This window comes from Polypterus senegalus, chromosome 1 (genome assembly GCF_016835505.1).
Source record: "Polypterus senegalus isolate Bchr_013 chromosome 1, ASM1683550v1, whole genome shotgun sequence".
NCBI lineage: Eukaryota > Metazoa > Chordata > Cladistia > Polypteriformes > Polypteridae > Polypterus > Polypterus senegalus.
In genome coordinates, this window is record NC_053154.1 from 41,046,355 (window position 1) to 41,064,655 (window position 18,301).

At 36.6% G+C, this 18,301-nt stretch overlaps 1 protein-coding gene across 6 annotated transcripts in view; it reads left to right on the top strand.

The window, feature by feature from the left end:
• The window catches only part of LOC120525459 (RING finger protein 212B-like), a 71,184-nt gene that overhangs the window by 38,173 nt on the left and 14,710 nt on the right, over window positions 1-18,301 (top strand). For all 6 annotated transcript variants that reach the window (XM_039747778.1, XM_039747806.1, XM_039747797.1 and 3 more), the window contains 3 exons: window positions 292-338; window positions 9,668-9,698; window positions 15,494-15,548. In XM_039747778.1, the coding sequence (XP_039603712.1) occupies window positions 292-338; window positions 9,668-9,698; window positions 15,494-15,548 (133 nt within the window). The remainder of the gene's footprint in view (window positions 1-291; window positions 339-9,667; window positions 9,699-15,493; window positions 15,549-18,301) is intronic.

The window sequence follows — 18,301 nt, forward strand, 5'->3', positions numbered from 1 at the left end:
TTTCCTAAAACAGAAAAAAAATATTGATAGATGTTAACTGTGAAGATGTTTTCAGTTTGCTCCATAATATTATTTTCATGAGTTTAGGCTCCAAGTCAGCATCAAAAAAAGCTAAACACTGAAGGCTGATGGAATGCTAATGCATTTTATTTTGTTGAAACTCATTTTAAAGCAATTATGGTAGTTTTTTTATTTAGGCCATTATCTAATAAATGTATCATGTGGATATACAAAATGTTTGTATAATGTACAAATAAACATGCATGAATTAATTTTGTTTTCTCTTTATAGATTTAGCAAAATTCTAAAACCTATTGCTATCACATCACCAACACCAGGTGAGAAAAATTACTGTAGTCTGTTTAACGTTTAAATTATTTTAATCTAGTATATACAGCATGGAATTAAGTCTGTGATCATAACATTCCCCGCTGTTTGCATTGTATGCTGTGACCTTTTATACTGTGCTTCTTTAAACTTACACTGTCTTCAAACATAGAAACACAAAGCTAGTGCTGGTAAAATAAGAAAGATCTTATTTAATAAAAGAAATGAAAAACAAAATTAGGGATAGATGACACGAAGAGAGTAATATAACAATACAGTTAGACAAAAAAAGAAAGTCCAGTGCCTAACTGGACATATCTAAACAAGTATAGTGTACCTAGTTAGCTCCCCATGGGGTGACAAGTCCACTTCCTACTATAAATAGAACCACTTAAGCACTCATTCCCATCTTCCAACCCTTCTCTTCAATCCACTCAGGCCTCTACTTTTCTCCTGTGGTAAGCCCTTGCGTACCACTCTGCTTTTATCTCCAACCTTCTGGAAATGAGGACCTGAAGGGGTTTTAATTTATCCCTGTTATCATTTCTATTTCAAAGCCCAAAGTATTATGAGGTTATGGTTATTATGAAGTTATTATTAGAGGTTATGGATGCCACAAGGGACTCCTGAGGCCTTTTTTCCAGGTCTCCAAAGCAGATAAACCTGGATCTCAGACATAATTTAACAATCCTCTCTTCTGTCACCTATCCTCTCCAAAATAGTTACAGTGATACCTCCTGGTCATGACCGCAATTCTTTCCAAAACTCTGGACGAAACCCTAATTGGTCGTGATCCGAACATAATTTCCCAATAAGATTGTATGTAAATACAATTAATACGTTCCAGACTGTACAAACTGTATGTAAGTATATATATTTTTTTAAGCACAAAAATAGTTAATTATACCATAGAATGCACAGTGTAATAGTAAACTAAATGTAAAAACATTGAGTAACACTGAGAAAACCTTGAACAACAGAGAAAACCAACATTGTAAGAGTTTGCGCTAGACCCTTAAGAACCGCTCGTTGTAAACACTTTTTTATAAGTTTTAAGCACAGAGAAAAAAAAATAAGTGCCACTTCTCTTGCTAAACTTTTCAAAATATCTTTTACTGGCTTTAAATAAAATCCTCACCTTCGCCACTCGAAGAAGGATTTTTTTTCAGCAAATCGACATGAATCTTCCTGGCTTTCTCGCATATGATTGTCTTTTTTACGCTATCCCCTGCATGTTACTTCTCGTTCAACCACACTAGCAATAGTTTTTCCACCTCTTCCAGCACTTGAGGCCTCTTCTTGGTTAACATTGTAACTCCTTTTGCAACATCAGCTGCTTTGTTAGGCCCTGTATATGCAAACAAAAGAAAATGAGAGACGGAGAATGGGAAATTATTTGGGCATACGAATGCACGTAGGGAAACTGGTCGCCAGTGTTTTTGTTAGCCACCAGAGCGTGTGCTCGTGAACATATGCAACATTTTGGCAAACTTTTTGATCGTAACCCAATTTGTACCTGTTTGGAAACGTTTGTGACCAGAGGTTCTACTGTATTTCTGGAGATTCTTTCATTAATTAACATGAATGTGTTCCTGCTACAGCAGCTTAATTTTGGTGTCTCCTCTGAGTAACCGCACAGGAAGTTGAAGTTACGTTTGTAAGCCTGTCTGCTTTTACAATATGCAGACTGGTGTGCAAATATAAATCTGCCAAAGTTGTACTTTGGTTTTTATTTTATTTTTTTAAGAATTTGCTAATAGCAGTGTGTTTTGATCTCCATATCATAAGTCTTCTATTGTAATGTATATTTCCAGAAATATAATTTTGATGCTGGGAAGGATCAGTCTTTGCATCCTCAATTTACAGGCTGAGTGATGGCACTTAGGAGTAACATCAGGATGGTCCTACCTCTAGGGGTTCCAAATAAAAAACCCAAATTACAACAACAACAACAACAATATTTATTTATATATCACATTTTCATACAAACAGTAGCTCAAAGTGCTTTACATAATAAAGAATAGAAAAATAAAAGACACAATAAGAAAACAAAATAAGTCAACATTAATTAACATAGAATAAGAGTAAGGTCCAATGGCCAGGGGGGACAGAAAAACCAAAAAAAAAAACTCCAGACGGCTGGAGAAAAATAAAATCTATAGGGATTCCAGACCATTAGACTGCCCAGTCCCCTCTGGGCATTCTACCTAACATAAATTAAACAGTCCTCTTTGGATTTAGGGTTCTCACAGAAGGACTTGATGATGATGGTCACGTAGACTTCTGCCTTTTAATCCATCCATCATTGCTGGAGCATCATGAAGCTTTGAGTAGGTGGAGGTGGCGCAGGCCACCACCACAAAGAAACCGGAATAAGGAATAGAAGAGAGAGTAGGGGTCAGTACGGATTTTAGAGCCACCATGAATAGTTATTATGAAGAATTGAACATACAGAGTATCAGGATTAAGTTAAATTAAGTTAAATTGAAGTTATAAAAAGGCCATGTTAAAGTAATATGTTTTCAGCAGTGTTTTAAAATGCTCTATTGTACTAGCCTGGCGAATTCCTATTGGCAGGCTATTCCAGATTTTAGGTGCATAGCAGCAGAAGGCCGCCTCACCACTTCTTTTAAGCTTTGTTCTTGGAATTATAAGGAGACACTCATTTGAGGATCTGAGGTTACGATTTGGAATATAAGGTGTCAGACATTCCGATATATAAGATGGGGCGAGATTATTTAAGGCTTTATAAACCATAAGCAGAATTTTAAAGTCAATCCTGAATGACACAGGTAGCCAGTGTAGTGACATTAAAACTGGAGAAATGTGTTCGGATTTTCTTTTCCTAGTTAGGATTCTAGCAGCTGCATTCTGAACTAGTTGCAAACGATTAATGTCTTTTCTGGGTAGTCCTGAGAGGAGTGCGTTACAGTAATCTAGTCGACTGAAAACAAATGCGTGAACTAATTTCTCAGCATCTTTCAAAGATATAAGAGGTCTAACTTTTGCTATGTTTCTTAGGTGAAAAAATGCTGTCCTAGTGGTCTGATGAATATGCAATTTAAAATTCAGATTACAGTCAACAGTTACCCCTAAGCTTTTTACCTGTGTCTTGACTTTTAATCCTAATGTATCCAGCTTATTTCTAATAGCCTCATTGTATCCATTATTGCCATATTACATATCCAAAGAAATATATAAACATGATATATACAAAATAAATACTTAATGCAATATCAAAGAAAAACAATGGAGATAAAACAAAAACAAAATGACTAACAACAAATGAAAACTTGTTTTTAAACAGATATATTAAACAAATGAGAAATAAACTTAACCCAGGACAGTGATCCTTACTAAACCACAACTGGTAGTAGATGAGGTGGCTTGGGTAACATACCTTCTACAAGGCAGGGGGAATGTCTTTGTTTAGGTTTGGGAGTGGTTGAAGTGAAAGAAAAGATAATTGATCATACTACAGCACCCTGAGAAGCCAAATGTGTAATTGCAGACAAGAAAATGATCTGAAAATTAAAAAAGCTATCAGTGTTGGAAATAATTACAGGCAATGGGTAAAAATTCTCCCAAATTAAATAAGTTAGAGTCCCTTAAAATACAAGGGCAGAATAAAAAATCCTTTAAAATTATGCAAAATATTAATAGTTTAATATGTATAACTTTCATATGAAATTTTAAAACAACTTTGATACTCTCATTCCATTTAATGTTATGCGTCACTGGCTTGGGTAAGAGAAACAGACAATGATAAAGATTTGGGGTACCAGCCTGGTCACCCCATTTAATTTGAAAAATTAAACCAAATACATGCAATTTCTGTGAAGTTGTCTTTGCAGACAAAAGTTCAGAGCAGAACTATCACAAGATGGCGGATCTTTCAGTTTTGGTTCCTTCCAGCTAGAAGAGGACGAAGAGGTGGATGGGCACCGTAAGTGACATCAGAGGTGTTATATCTGTCAGTCATCTGGGGCCTCATGTATAAACGGTGCTTACGCACAGAAATGTTGCGTAAGAACTTTTCCACGTTCAAATCGCAATGTATAAAAAAACCTACACTTGGCGTAAAGCCATGCACTTTTCCACGGTACCTCATGCCTTGTCGTACGCAAGTTCTCCGCTCGGTTTTGCAGACTGGCGGCACCCAGCGTCAAAGCAATGGTACTGTTCCTGTGTGGTTACTCATTATTTTCCTGACGCGGCTTTATAAATACTGTATACTGAAACTAACCGCATATTGTTTATTAGTGTAATGCATCTGATTGTAATTAACGTGTTACAATATAATGGTCCAGGGAACAGCCATAGTATTCCAAATACCATAACTGCTTTAGCGTTGTTACTCTCACTGCACAGTCTTCTTCTTCTTTCAGCTCCTCCCGTTAGGAGTTGCCACAGCGGATCATCTTTTTCCATATTACTCTCACTGCACCACTCGAAGTATTTATATCACTGTATCTGAGTGTTTATCACAGCAGCAGCTGATCGGAAAGAGAGTTATCGGTATACAGCATCAGGCACGACAAAACGTTTTAAAGCCTTTCCTGTACGGACATCGCGGTTCAGAAACAGTTTCATCCCAAGAACTATAAACAGTCAATCAAGTGCTCCTTGTAGAACTGTTTGTATTGTAAGTACAATTAACTCACTGTAACCTTGCACTACAGTTATAATATTGCATAACCTGAGCCACTTCATAAAGCGCATATTTACATATGATGACAATATCATTTTTAAGATGAAATGCAGTAAAATATGTTTATTATATTATACAGGTAAAACTTTAACTTCATTTAAATAATCTATATTCTTCACTGGGACTGGCTAGAAGGATAGAATAATTAAACATGTACCACGAAGATAGTTCAATGTTCCTTAAACTTTTTAAAGAATCAGCGTTCTAAGTTTACAGATGGCTTAACATCTATTACAGAGCTGATTGTGTGACAATCGGTTACTTGGAGAAAGAAAAGCAAGAACTGCATGGGCGGCCACGCCAATGTATATTGAATATAAAACAGAAAGAGAAAATAACAACACAGCTAAAAACGCAGCGGCAAATTTCGACAAAAGTTAAATGCTTGTGTCATGAGCACGAGGCGGCTATGCAGTGTCCGCAACGGACTTGGCCATCCGCCGTGCATAAGATATCAAATTGACATTGGCGGGTGAAGGAGCCACTGATTCTTTTTCTGCCCAGGGCCACCACAAGCCTAGAGCCGCCCCTGATACTGCTGCATTAAATAATTTCATCGATGGTCGTGCACAATCGCTGCGCTGTAAAACCCATGTTTAATAACGTGCTTTAACTCTTATCATCATGAAAATGATATCACGTATACATCTCAGTATTTTAGTTATTCAGGGAGCTGTAATATCATGAATGTAATGGATTCTGTGTACAGTCGGAGGAAGAGAGCCGGTTTAAGAAGCAAGTAGTCATTCACACACATAGAGCACATAGAAGATCAAATACAAAACAAAGCATTTAACGTGCTACTTTAATTACGATATGATTTGAGAAACTGGTTAATTAAATGCTTTTAAGATGACGTTTATGATATTCTACGTTAATGACAAAATAAACTACATGATTAAAGTGGAAATTTCGAGACTGAAGTTGACATTTCGTGCTTTTTTTTCCCCCACTGTGTGCCTTTTTTTTCTCTGTACCCTAAAAAGCTTTCATATGACACTCAGACGGTAGGCTACGACTCACCTTTTCACGGCGACTGATATCTGAACTTTCAAGTTTCTCCAACACGCTATGTCACTCGATCAACTTCCATTTGTTGACTATACCACGGTTTAATTAAACAAATAGTATATTTTTCCTTTGCCTCCACTTGGTATTCGCTGAAATTGTTATATTTTCCCCCGTGCTTTTCCCATTGTCTTTTCGCAGAGAGCTGAGCTTAAGGGCGATTTATATTGATTTGCATATTCAAAGAGGCGTAATTCTGGGAGGAGTAGGGGCGTTACATAAAGCGCGTGCACGAGCGTTAGTTTTCACGCTGATCGGGATTTATGCAGCGGAAGAACGTGGAAGTTGGAGTACGCACAGATTCCTGCATCTGGATTTTTCTGTGCGTAAGCACATTTCGGCTTTTGTGCTTACGCCATGTTATAGTGCGAGTTCTACACACGGCGTTATACATGAGGCCCCTGGTCTGGAGAGGGAGGAAGAGAGAAAGGCATTAGTACACAGCACCAACCCCTGAAGTAGTGGTAGAATTACAGTCACTAGAGCCCTTCAACTGTCCCCTATGTGCATGCACATGACACTTGATAGAAGAGAAATCCCCCAAGTCACAGTTTCTTGCAGACTGCTTCAGGTTTTCCTTCAGGATTTTCCTGTATTATGCTATATTCATTTTACCCACAACCTTCAGAAGCCTTCTAGGGCCTGCTGCAAAGAAGCACCCCAACAGTATGGTGCTGCTACCACCATGCTTCACAGTGGGTATGGTGTGTTTGATAATGTGTAAAGCTTAGCTTATGAAAAAACATGATATACTGTTTTGTCCAATGGACAAAAAGCTCAATTTTAGTCTCATCAGACTATACAGTATAACTGTGGTGGCGGAGTGGTGGCTGTGAGGCTAGGGATCTGCACTGGTAATTGGAAGGTTGCCGGTTCGAGTCCTGTAAATGCCAAAAGGGACTCTGCTCTGTTGGGCCCTTGAGCAAGGCCCTTAACCTGCAATTGCTGAGCGTTCTAATTAATGAGAAAAGCGCTATATAAATGCTATTATTATTATGATTATTATTATTAACCTGCCTCTAGATGACTTTAGAGTTGTCCTATCTGGAAAACTTTAGCTCTCTTTCCATTTTTAAATATTCATTTAACTGTATTTCAAGAGATATATTTGTCATTTGAAAATATATGTTTTGATATTAGGTCTCCAACTAACCTTGTAACAAGTTAGTGGCAAAATAAAGTAGCAACACCAATTAAATCACATAGTGACTGGTACACAGTCAGAATGGGTCCTGAGTCCTCAAAACGTAAATTTTCTTAATCTTGGTTATCGGTACAGGTTAGGAGTATATATTCAGCACTCATCAGCTTATCTGTTAATGTCGAGTAACAGACTCATAATTGCTGGTTCTATAATTTGGACTGTTTCAAATTTCTAACTATTAAAATTTCAGATGTGCATGTAAATTGTTTTTCAGATGCTCAGGTTAACTTAAATAAATTTGCTAGGGGTTGAAGTTGCTGTTTTCATTTGGTATGTCAGAAATACTGATATGAGTTTATAGCATTTTAAGAGGTGATTCATATCTGTGTGCAGAAAAACTAAAAGAAAATATCAGTATTTACAGTAATTGTCTCTGGCTTCTTATCAAAATTATACAGGGGGGGTAAGCTGCTGATTTCACTGTAGAGTATAGATATAGACTACAACTAAAACACAGCCTTGGAATTAGAAATGTCCTAATTGGAGGGGATCTGTTATCCTAAAATTCTTCAACATCATCAGTAGTTTAATAGCAGTTTTCCAGATTTACCCTGGTTTTCTGGTTGCCCCCCCTTTTTTTCTTCACTCTTCAAGGTTCATGCCATGCTTTTAGATGAGTCCCATTTTTAACACTCTACTCTGTCTCCAATCACATATTCTTCACCCTCACTCTGCACCCTCTCCGTTTTAATTCATGTGCCAAAGCCACCTTACTCTGTTTCTTTTTGGCATATCATCTATCACCTCCACACCAAATCTTTGTCTTAACTTAGCATCAATTTTCCTGTCACTCTGAGATATCACACATCCACCTGAGCATTTTCATTTCTGTTCTTTCCGGTTTTGGTTCATTGTCCACATCTGACTCCCATTTTGAAACCTTTTCAGTCCTTTATTTCAGGTACTTTAAATTAGAGTTGACAGGGCTATAATGTATAGATCATGAGTGCTCAGTGAATATGTGAATTTTGGAATAAACACAATAAATGAAAATGTTTAAAAATAATGGCATGTTTAATTGATATAGAGACATACAAACGAACAGGAAGTGGCTGGAATGAAGATCTGCTGCCAGTGTGCTTCCCCTTAGGTCCAGGAGTTAACAAACCAAAGCCATACTAATAATTGTTCAAATAATAACACTATAGTCATCAGATTCATCAATCAACAAACAGAAATCACTAGGTCCTACACTCTGATGGGTGAATATGACAGCAGTCATTTCAAATCGTATTCCATGTTGCATGCCGTGGCACTGAAATAAACAAATAAAACCATAATTAAATACATAAAGAAACAAGCAACAAAAATATATTTAATGACACACATAAATATGCACATGTAATGTAAATATGTTCAAATATAATTTAGTTATTTTTACAAAATTCTCAATGCATTTATGTATTTGTTTGTTTATTTAGTTATTTACTTTTGTCACAAAATATTTCTCCATAAACATGTAGCATTGTGTTACACATGCAAAGAAAATTAACAGCTAAAAGCTATTAGAGCTATGTAATGTATAATTTTAGGTTAGTAAAGATTTGTATTTCTAACTGCTTGAACTGAGTGACAAATAAGATGCAAAACCAAAAAAAGTACTTGACATAGTTTAATAAATAAACTGTTAGCCAAATTCAGTATTAATAAATTAAGAAAGTATACTAATAATTCATCAACAAAAAATATGCCATATTAAGCTTTAATTAGAAGATCAATTGTTATTGAACTTGCCTGTTTTGGATTAAATAGAATGTTTTAAAAATATTGTCCCTCCCCTCTAGTTTTTGAACAGTTAAACAGCTCCCCTCTAGTTTTTGGATCAGTGCTGCCTTTCTTTGGATTAGTTGCTAAACCTTCTTATTTCAGTCAGTTAAGGTTCAGATAAAAAGCAGCAAAGACAAAAGGTTCCTAGGGCACTGAACTAAAAAATTTAAGATTTGTGGTTCACACTATTGATTTACTGTTTGAATCGGAGCAAGGTACTTCATCTGCTAGTGCATTAAAAAAAATGAAAACAATGTATACTAATAATTTCTGTAGTTAAGATAGAACGGGTTGGATAATGGATGGATGGATTTGTATTACTGTTATTTCATACCTACCTAAAAAACTAAAACAATGTTTGGGTGAGCTGAATTACAACCTTCTGCAAAATGACTAAGCCAACTAATGTAGAACATGAATCTCTGTTGATCACAAATATTTGGTATTGTTATTAATAAATATTACATTTTCCATGGATTAAGTGCATGTACTGTATATATTGATGGTAAAATGTGTGTAACTTAATATATAATATCAAGGTTTTATTTTAAAAAGAAAAAAAACTGTAATCATTAAAATGTTTTTTCTAGTGACACCAATAAGGAGCAGTTATCAAGTCAGGTAATTATAGAAATGTGTTATACTTATTAAACTAATCATGTAAAACCCTAACATGGCTATTATATGAACTTCTTCATCATCATTTGACTCTTTGTCAACTTCCAATTGTCAATTTGTTAGCAGGAAAGTTAAGATTCAAAGTTTTGTAGATCACAATAAACTTGTATCTTACCTGAGCTAGAAGATCTAAGAAGAGTGATGAAAAACACTAAAAATAAATAAATATTCTTTGACAGAGCGACACTCTGTCAAACTATGTATTTAATCCCATAAATAAGCAACTCTTTGGTAACATTTCACAATGCTTGCGTAGCACATCTAGTACTAGGCCGGAATGCAAATTCCATGAACATGGATGTGCTCCTCATTTTGGCATGGAGTTTGAAATTAGTAATAACACTGGTATACAGTGATTTTGGTGCCAACGATGTCTGAGCGGTTTTATATTAAGTTTATGGTGCTGATTAAGAATATGACTTTGGTTTTGCCAGATTGGCTATAGTTTCTGAGATATTTTAATAGTTAATTAATTAACGCAACGCGTTTGAAAAGCATTCAGAATTGCAAGAATATTTTTATTTTAGTTAGAACTAGTAAGTAAACAGTCTAACATCATACAAAAAAGAAATAAAAAATATCTAACAGTGACAGGAAAAAAGTTATGTATGATTTGTTTAATTAATACAACATTAATTAGTTATTAATTGTTATTAATGTCAATGCTTCAAAAAACGCTGTTTATGCGATTTCCTTTTATGTGTGTCATCAGGTCAGTCACGTTGGAGACTCCAACAGTAGTCTGCCATCATGTGCATGTCCCATCTGCCTTGATATCTCTCCTCCATCACCTTCATATCCTGGTGGAACCTCTCGCCTTGTCTTCAAGGTTATCTGGAAATCTGTTTAAATGGTTATGGAGATAGTGCATATTAGTATCATACTAACACCCAAATTTCTGAAGTTAGCAAGCATATCTTGCACCAGTTCTTCATAATTGTCTGCTCTGTAGTAGTTCTTCACAAGGGAGACAAAACTCTTCCAGGCCAAAGCCTCAGTGTCATTCATGCATTTGGTAAAATTGGAATCGTTCATGAGTTTACGAATTTGAGGACCATCAAAGATTCCAGCTTTTAGTTTTTCCATGCTCAGTCCAGGGAATGATCTACAAATGTACTTTAAGCAATTACCTGTTTTGTCCAAAGCCCTAACAAATTGCTTCATCAATCCTAGCTTAATATGAAGCAGTGGGAGAATGATTTTGTTCTTGTCCACCAGCGGCTTGTTGATGATTTTCGCAGCGCCAACAATCATTTCTTCCCTTGTGGGCTATGACACTTTTGTCCAATAATCTTGCTTTGCCCTGCTATCCCAGAGGCACTTGAAGCATGGGTATTTTGTGTATACAGATTGCTGTCCAAGCAAGAAGTTCATCTTCAGATCAACACAAATTGACCACTGATTTTCATGATAATGGATTTTTACATTTTCATATTCTTCTTTAAGTTTTGTTGAGTGAGCAATGGGCAGAGATTCATAACGGTTACCATTGTGCAAGAGAACACATTTCAAGCTTCTAATGGAGCTGTCTATAAAAAGCCGCCAGTCTTCTGGTCGATATTCTGTTAGTCCCATTTGAAGTACAATTCCTGGGATATCATTGCATTATACGAGTTCTTCCTCTTGGTTAAAATATGGGAGAAGCCTCTCTTCCCTTGTCCGATAGGCTGTAATTTTAACATCCGCCTTTATAAGATTTTGTTCATTAAGTCTGGACGGTAAAAGTTCAGATGCTTGCTTGGACAGATGTACAGTAAGGCTCAAATCAAGTCATTGAGTTCTTTTTGGCTTAATGGTTGAGGCGTTGAAGAGATTCAAATTCATTTCCACTGCTACTACCTGCCATACACTCCAATCCCCGCCTCTCTTCAGAGTCTGACAGTGGCTGGTTTGGGAAAGTCATTGCCATGTGGAATGGGTCGTCTTGCTGATTCCAAATCAGGATAATCCCACCGAGCTTTCTTGTAACGATTAAAGCCTTTAATCTTTACAATACAAAAATAACAATTGTCATGGTGGTTTTTCGGTTGTTTCCATACAATTGGCACACCAAAGTTTAAACTTTTTCTTTCACCTTTTGTCCACTGTCATAGTTGCTCTACACATGTTTTGCAAACCATATGTGGAGCCCAAGAATTATCCTGGTCTCCAAGCTGTACTCCAAAATAAGACAGGTATACACGATGCCCAAAGTCTGTGATATTTCTTCTTTGTTTTACAACCATGTACTCTCCACAGATGTAGCAGAATACATCAGGATTGTTGATGCAGGCTCTTCTTGATGAAGTCATCATTTTTACATGTATTTATTTCCTTATAAGACAGAACTTTTTGGGTATAAAGCGACTGTGTTGACAAACATACTGTAGCTGACTTCTTTCCTCTGCAAATTCACAGTTGAATTCTGGCTTCAAAAAGTCGCTTTTATAGCATTGTAGGCCTTCAAATTGAAATACAAAATAGTTATATGGGATATTTCATTACCTAAAACACTGTTAAAGAGTCAAAAGACAGACCAAAAGCTATTGCATTTGTTATAACACACAAGTCGCATTGGGGGAATGCATTATTTTCATGGATGTCCATTATCTCAAAAACTAGAACCAGTTCAGCAAAAGTAATGGGATAATTAAATTCAGCACCCTCAAAATACCCTAAATAATAATTAATCAATAATCTAGAACATTTAAAACAATGAAACTGAAAATTGTGAAATGTTATAAGTGAGATGATATAGCACTTTTGAAGGCTAACCTGTTTTTCTTTTTATTATTGTTATTTTTTTGATTACATGAACACATTTTTACCTAGCAGCTTACAAAAATTGCATTTTCCTACAGTTTTGCAGATATTTGTATTTCTAAGTAAAATAATATTTGTTTTCCAAAGATGGGGAAAATATTAGCAATTTGGCATTAGCGCAGTAAGACTTTATGAAACTTATTTGGTGTTTTATTATTAAATCAAGAAATATTCTTAATACACTTATATTTTAGATGCCCTTATATTCTTTGAAGGATCTAGTAGCGTTTGAAAAAGCACTGCTAAAGGAAAATAATAAGACACTAATACAGTTGATTTTCTGCTGGCCTCTCTATTCCACTTTTTTGTTTTATCTATAAAACATTTGTGTGCAAACATTTGATCTTTTTTGCTCTGTACAACTCTTTGCTAGATAAACAGAACTTTCCTTATATTCACCTCTTTTTCTTTTGGCTGCTCCTGTTAGGGGTTGCCACAGTGGATCATCTTCTTCCATATTGTCCTGTCTTCTGCATCTTGCTGTGTTACACCCAACACCTGCATGTCTTCTCTCACTACATCCATAAACCTTTTCTTATGCCTGTATCTTTTTCTGTTGTCTGGCAGCTCTATTGTTAACATCCTTTTCCCAATATACCCTGCATCTCTCCTTTGCACATTTCCAAACCAACGCAATTTCGCCTTTCTGATTTTGTCTCCCACCCGTCCAACTTGAGCTGACTCTCTAATGTACTAATTTCTAATCCTGTCCATCCTCGTCACACCCAGTGCAAATCTTAACATCTTTAACTGTGCCACTTCCAGCTCTCTCTCCTGCCTTCTGGTCAGTGCCACCATCTCCAACTCGTATAACATAGCTGGTCTCACTACTGTCCTGTACACCTTCCCTTTCAATATAATCCGTTACAAATGATTAGAACATCATTACAGAGGATCATAGAGGAAACTGTCTTATTTTGCTCTTTGCTGTTATTGCTCTTTATTGTTGAATTTTTTGTTATCACCATGCCTAGATCAAAAGGGCTCTTTGAGTCCTCCAGAAAGAAGGATATAAATTACTTCAGTCTGGGAAGGGATTTTTAAAAGATCTCTTAAACAATTATAAATTGACCATTCCACTGTCCTGGTTCAGAAGATTTCTAACAACTGGCAGCTTCTTCAGACCTAGCCATCCCCTCATCTACAACCCAAGAGCTGGATAAAAGATGTTGAAAGAAGTCTCCTAGAACTGCAAAATGTCATCACTGGATCTAGAGGTAGCTCTTGCCATTGTGCATGTCAGTTTAGCATAAGAAAAACAAAGACAGCATTTGGCCTGAAGAACCTCATACCAGCTATAAAGCATGGTGGTGGAAATGTGATGTTTTGGGGTTGCTTTGCTACATCAGGGCCTGGGCAGCTCACCATCACAGAATCCACTGTGAATTCTTATTTGCACCAGATAGTGTGAGTCCATCTGTCAGAAGATTGAAGCTCAAGTGATAGTGGACCTTATGACATGGTAGGAATGGTTGAAAAGAAAGAAATGCAGGGTTCTGGAATTGCCAAGTCAAAGCTTAGATATGAATCCCATTGAAATGCTGTTGAGGATGTGAAATGGCATGTAAGACACCTCTCAAACATCAAACAGCTAAATAATTCTGCATAAAGGAGAGGGAAAAACATTCTCCCAGTTTATTTTAGAGTGTAGGTAGAGTTTGAGTTTTTTTTCCTGCCAAAGTGTGTATATATGTATATATAAGTATATATAAATGTAAGCTACTAAAGTCAAGGGTTTACTTACAGTATTCTTCCCAAAGATGGGAATGGCTTATCTGTCTGTCTGTTTTCTGTGTTTTAACAAATCTGCATCTTTATATTCTTTATGTACTTTTTATGTACTTAGTAATTCGTATAATCTATACTTGTTTTACTATTGTATTTTTCATTGAATAAATTATTGCAAATTCAAAGTCAAATTTTCATTTTTTCCTAATACATCACCTTTATCTAAACATAATGTGTAAATGAAGGCCAAACCTTGATATATCCAAATATTTTATGGTTAGTACTTATTTTTTTATATGACTATACATTATTTACAGTATACTGTGAAAGATGTTTACTCATCCATGAGTACATTAAAAAGTACAATGTTAATATTACTAATGGCAACCTTTTTCAAATTCACATTAAATATTATAAGACTTGATATGCAATTCTGCAGTTCTATTCTACAGAAAATGTGCAGAGTAATATCAATCAAATCATATTACCTTCCGGTGATTTTTTTTCCTGCTTGAATACAACTAACTCAACTCCCAGTTGTGTATTTCTGCTGATTTTATTTCTGTATTCTGTGGCCACCAGGGGGCACTCCAGCTCCCCAAACACCCAACACAATTAGGGTCTGGTCACAAATATAGCAAGGACATGGTTTTTATTGTTGGAAACACTTCCTTTTTTCAAGTGTCTCCCACGTCACAATGACAAATACAAGACACAAAGCACACAGCACTGTCTGTAACTCTGTTTTTCATCTTCTTCCTTCTCTTCATCATAACCTCCTCTGCTCCTCCCAGCTAGCTTTGTTCACTTCCTCCCAACTCTAGCTGCCAGAATTATGGCAGGTAGCTCCTTTTATGTAATCCTTGGAAGTACTTCTGTGTTCCAAAGTTCTGGCCCAGGAGCACTTCAGGGTAGGGCTGGAGCCCCACGAAGTATACCTTGCTAGTCTCCGTAGCACCCAAGGAACCCGACAGGACAAAGCCAAAGAGCTCCAATTCCCATGACACTCTGTGGGAATCCAGGAGGGCTGCCGTCTAGTGTTTTGGGGGAGACAATGCCCTATGCATGCTGCCTCCTCCTGTCCTTCCACACTGAGGGTGTCCCTCACATTTTGTATGTATTCTGTGTCCTGTCTAGTTTCAATGAAAGTTCAGCAACATTGTATCTTTTAAACTGAGAGAATAAATCTTTTTGTGTGTATGTTTTAGTCGCTCCTACTCAGAGGAATCTCTTGAGAGGCACTTCCAAAATAGGCCAACAAATGTAAGTAATTTTCTACTGTACAAAATCAAGCTGTTGTAATTCATCATTTGTTCTAAGGAAGTCTAAGAATATTTAGTTGGCTATGGACTTAACAGACCCAAACATAATGTTTTTTTCTTTAGTAGCTTCTGACAAACTATGCAAAAAATGTTCTCTTAAATTTGCAGATCAGTAATTTTGATGAAGTTCTTCATATATTGAATGCTCTGCTACCATTTCTATTTTGTCGTGCAGGCTTCATTTTGTCATCGTCTGTTTTTGTATATTACTGTTCCTCACAGGGTAGGGATGGCGTTTTATTTTTTTATTGTATATATTCCTGCACAAGGTAGCGGTGGGCGTGTTTTTATCTTTTTATTGCATATGTTTCTGTTTCTTTACACATTTCATTTACGTTCTTCAGTAAACATTTATTCACATAAGATGTCTTCATATTTTGAAATTAACTTTGGTAAAGTTCATCTATCCCATTCAGATCCTGTTTTCTCAATGAAAGATAGGAAAGAATCAAGATAATAATAGAGAAGTTACAGTTTATCAGGTATGATAAGAACTTAATGTAACAGTTGTTGGGTGAAGATGCTGAAAAACAGTAAATTCTGGAGATGTACTTCAAAGAGTACAATGTAAGTTTTTCTAGAAAATTGTACTGTACTGGCTTATGATCTTGTTCCCAGTGTTAAGTGGTAGGCAAGTTAGTATTCTATCAGATAATTCAAGGTAAGGTGAGCTAGAAGTTTAAAATATTTCTTGACAGTTTGCTAATAGTGTGATTGAGCTCTATCTTGCATTACTCTGAAGGGGATATTAGTGAATAGGGATATTGGATACATTTTTATATTTAACAAGTGAGAAATAATCCAATTATTGAAAAATTTTTGTAATTTCAGAGTATATGTAATATTCTAGATCCAGCATCCTTGAAAATATTTCTATTGATTTTTATGACATTTTTACAAAGGTATGTCATTACACAATATTGGCGTCTTCAGAAGAGCTGCTGGAAAGTCTTGAGCCTCAAATCCATAATTAGGAGTACCATTTGCAGCAGTAGTTGATAGCCGAGAGGCTGACACCTCTACATCTCTACCACCACTTCTCCATCTGCTAAGATCCATTAGTCTGGGTGTATAGGCACCTTCAGAACTTCAGGTTCATGGAGCTGGTGAAAAGTGTAGAAGATTGAATTGCCACTGACCCCAAGTTAGCTGTGAGAAGCAGGACTGGTGGTAAAAATGCGCATGCAAAGGGCAAGGTGCACCAGTGGTGGAGGGAGAGTCTCAAAGCTGAGGTCAAGATCTGGAAAAAAGTTTGCAGCTCCAGTTCAATGAAGGAAAACACAATGTGTATGCACTTTTTTGCTTGGTTTTACAAACGTGCGGCAACCAGCATCAAAGCAGTGCTACTGTTTCTGTGTTGTTTCCCTTTCATTTTTAGATTCACATACATGATATGGGCTATATCAAATACACTGAAATTAATTGCATATTGTTTACAATTTTAAGGCACTTGATTGTAATCATTGTGTAAGACAATAATGGTGCATGGAATGGCCAAGCTATTCCAAATACCATTGCTGCTTTAGAGGTGTTACTCTCAGTAAACCACTGGGAGTATTAATCCATTCTATGTGTGTGGTATCACGCAGCTGATCGGAAAGCCCTACAGCAGCTTGTGTCGAGAGCGCAGAGGATTATCGGGATATAGCTTCCAACCCTGGAGGAGATTTATAGCACATGATGCCTCTGGAAAAGCCACCAGCATCTGCATGGATTCCACTCACCTATGCCACAGTCTATTTGAACTTCTACCATCCAGCAAAAGCTTCAGAGCCTTTCCTGCACTGACCTTGAGGCACAGAAACAGTTTCATTCCAAGAGCTATAAACACAATCAGCGTTTGTTTCTGCATTGTTGCAAGGAGTGGAAGTGGTCGCTGGGGACAGCAACTTCCGCAGAAGGGCGATGTAACAGCACTGACAAGTTACATTAACCAGGGATGAGTCACGCAAGTGACCTGGTATTACAGCACTGGTGGCAGGGGTGCATATATAAATGGCAAGTTTACAAAGTCTCATGCTTTTCCAACTGGAATGGCAAAAGGTAAGCAGTCCTTTTAAGGATAGCGAGCCACCTCAAAGAATTCTGTGAGACCCAGAGAATCCATCCATGAACCAACACAACCTTATTATTATTATTACTAAGATTTTTTTTTAATGCTGGCTTAACTAGTGTGACATTCCAAAGCCAATGAAAAAGCCAACTGACCAGATCCATATGTGTGGAATCTGAGGAACAATTAATAGTGGAAACATTCGACCTTGATAAGCAAGAGAAGGCCGTTTAAACCATCAAGCTCATTTTGCTTAATTAATAGTTAAGATCTCCCAATATCCCATCCAGATACTTTTAAAAAGTTATCAAAATTTCCACTTCAACTACATATCTGGATAGTTGCTTTTTTTTCGCCAGATTCCCACAACTCATTGTGTGAAAAAGTGCTTCCTCTCTTCAGTCGGAAATATAATTACTCTTCATTTTCACCTGTGTCCTAAAGTGCATGGCTCATATTTAATAGCTTTATTGATACCTTTGAGAATTTTGGATACCTGGATTAGGCCGCTGTGCTGGTTTCTTTGCTCAAGACTAAAGAGGTTTAGCTGTTTCAGCCTGTCAGAGTTAGACATGTCCATTACTCCTGGGATTCTCTCCTCTGCACAACTTCCGGTGCTGGTATTTTTTTTACTGCATTGT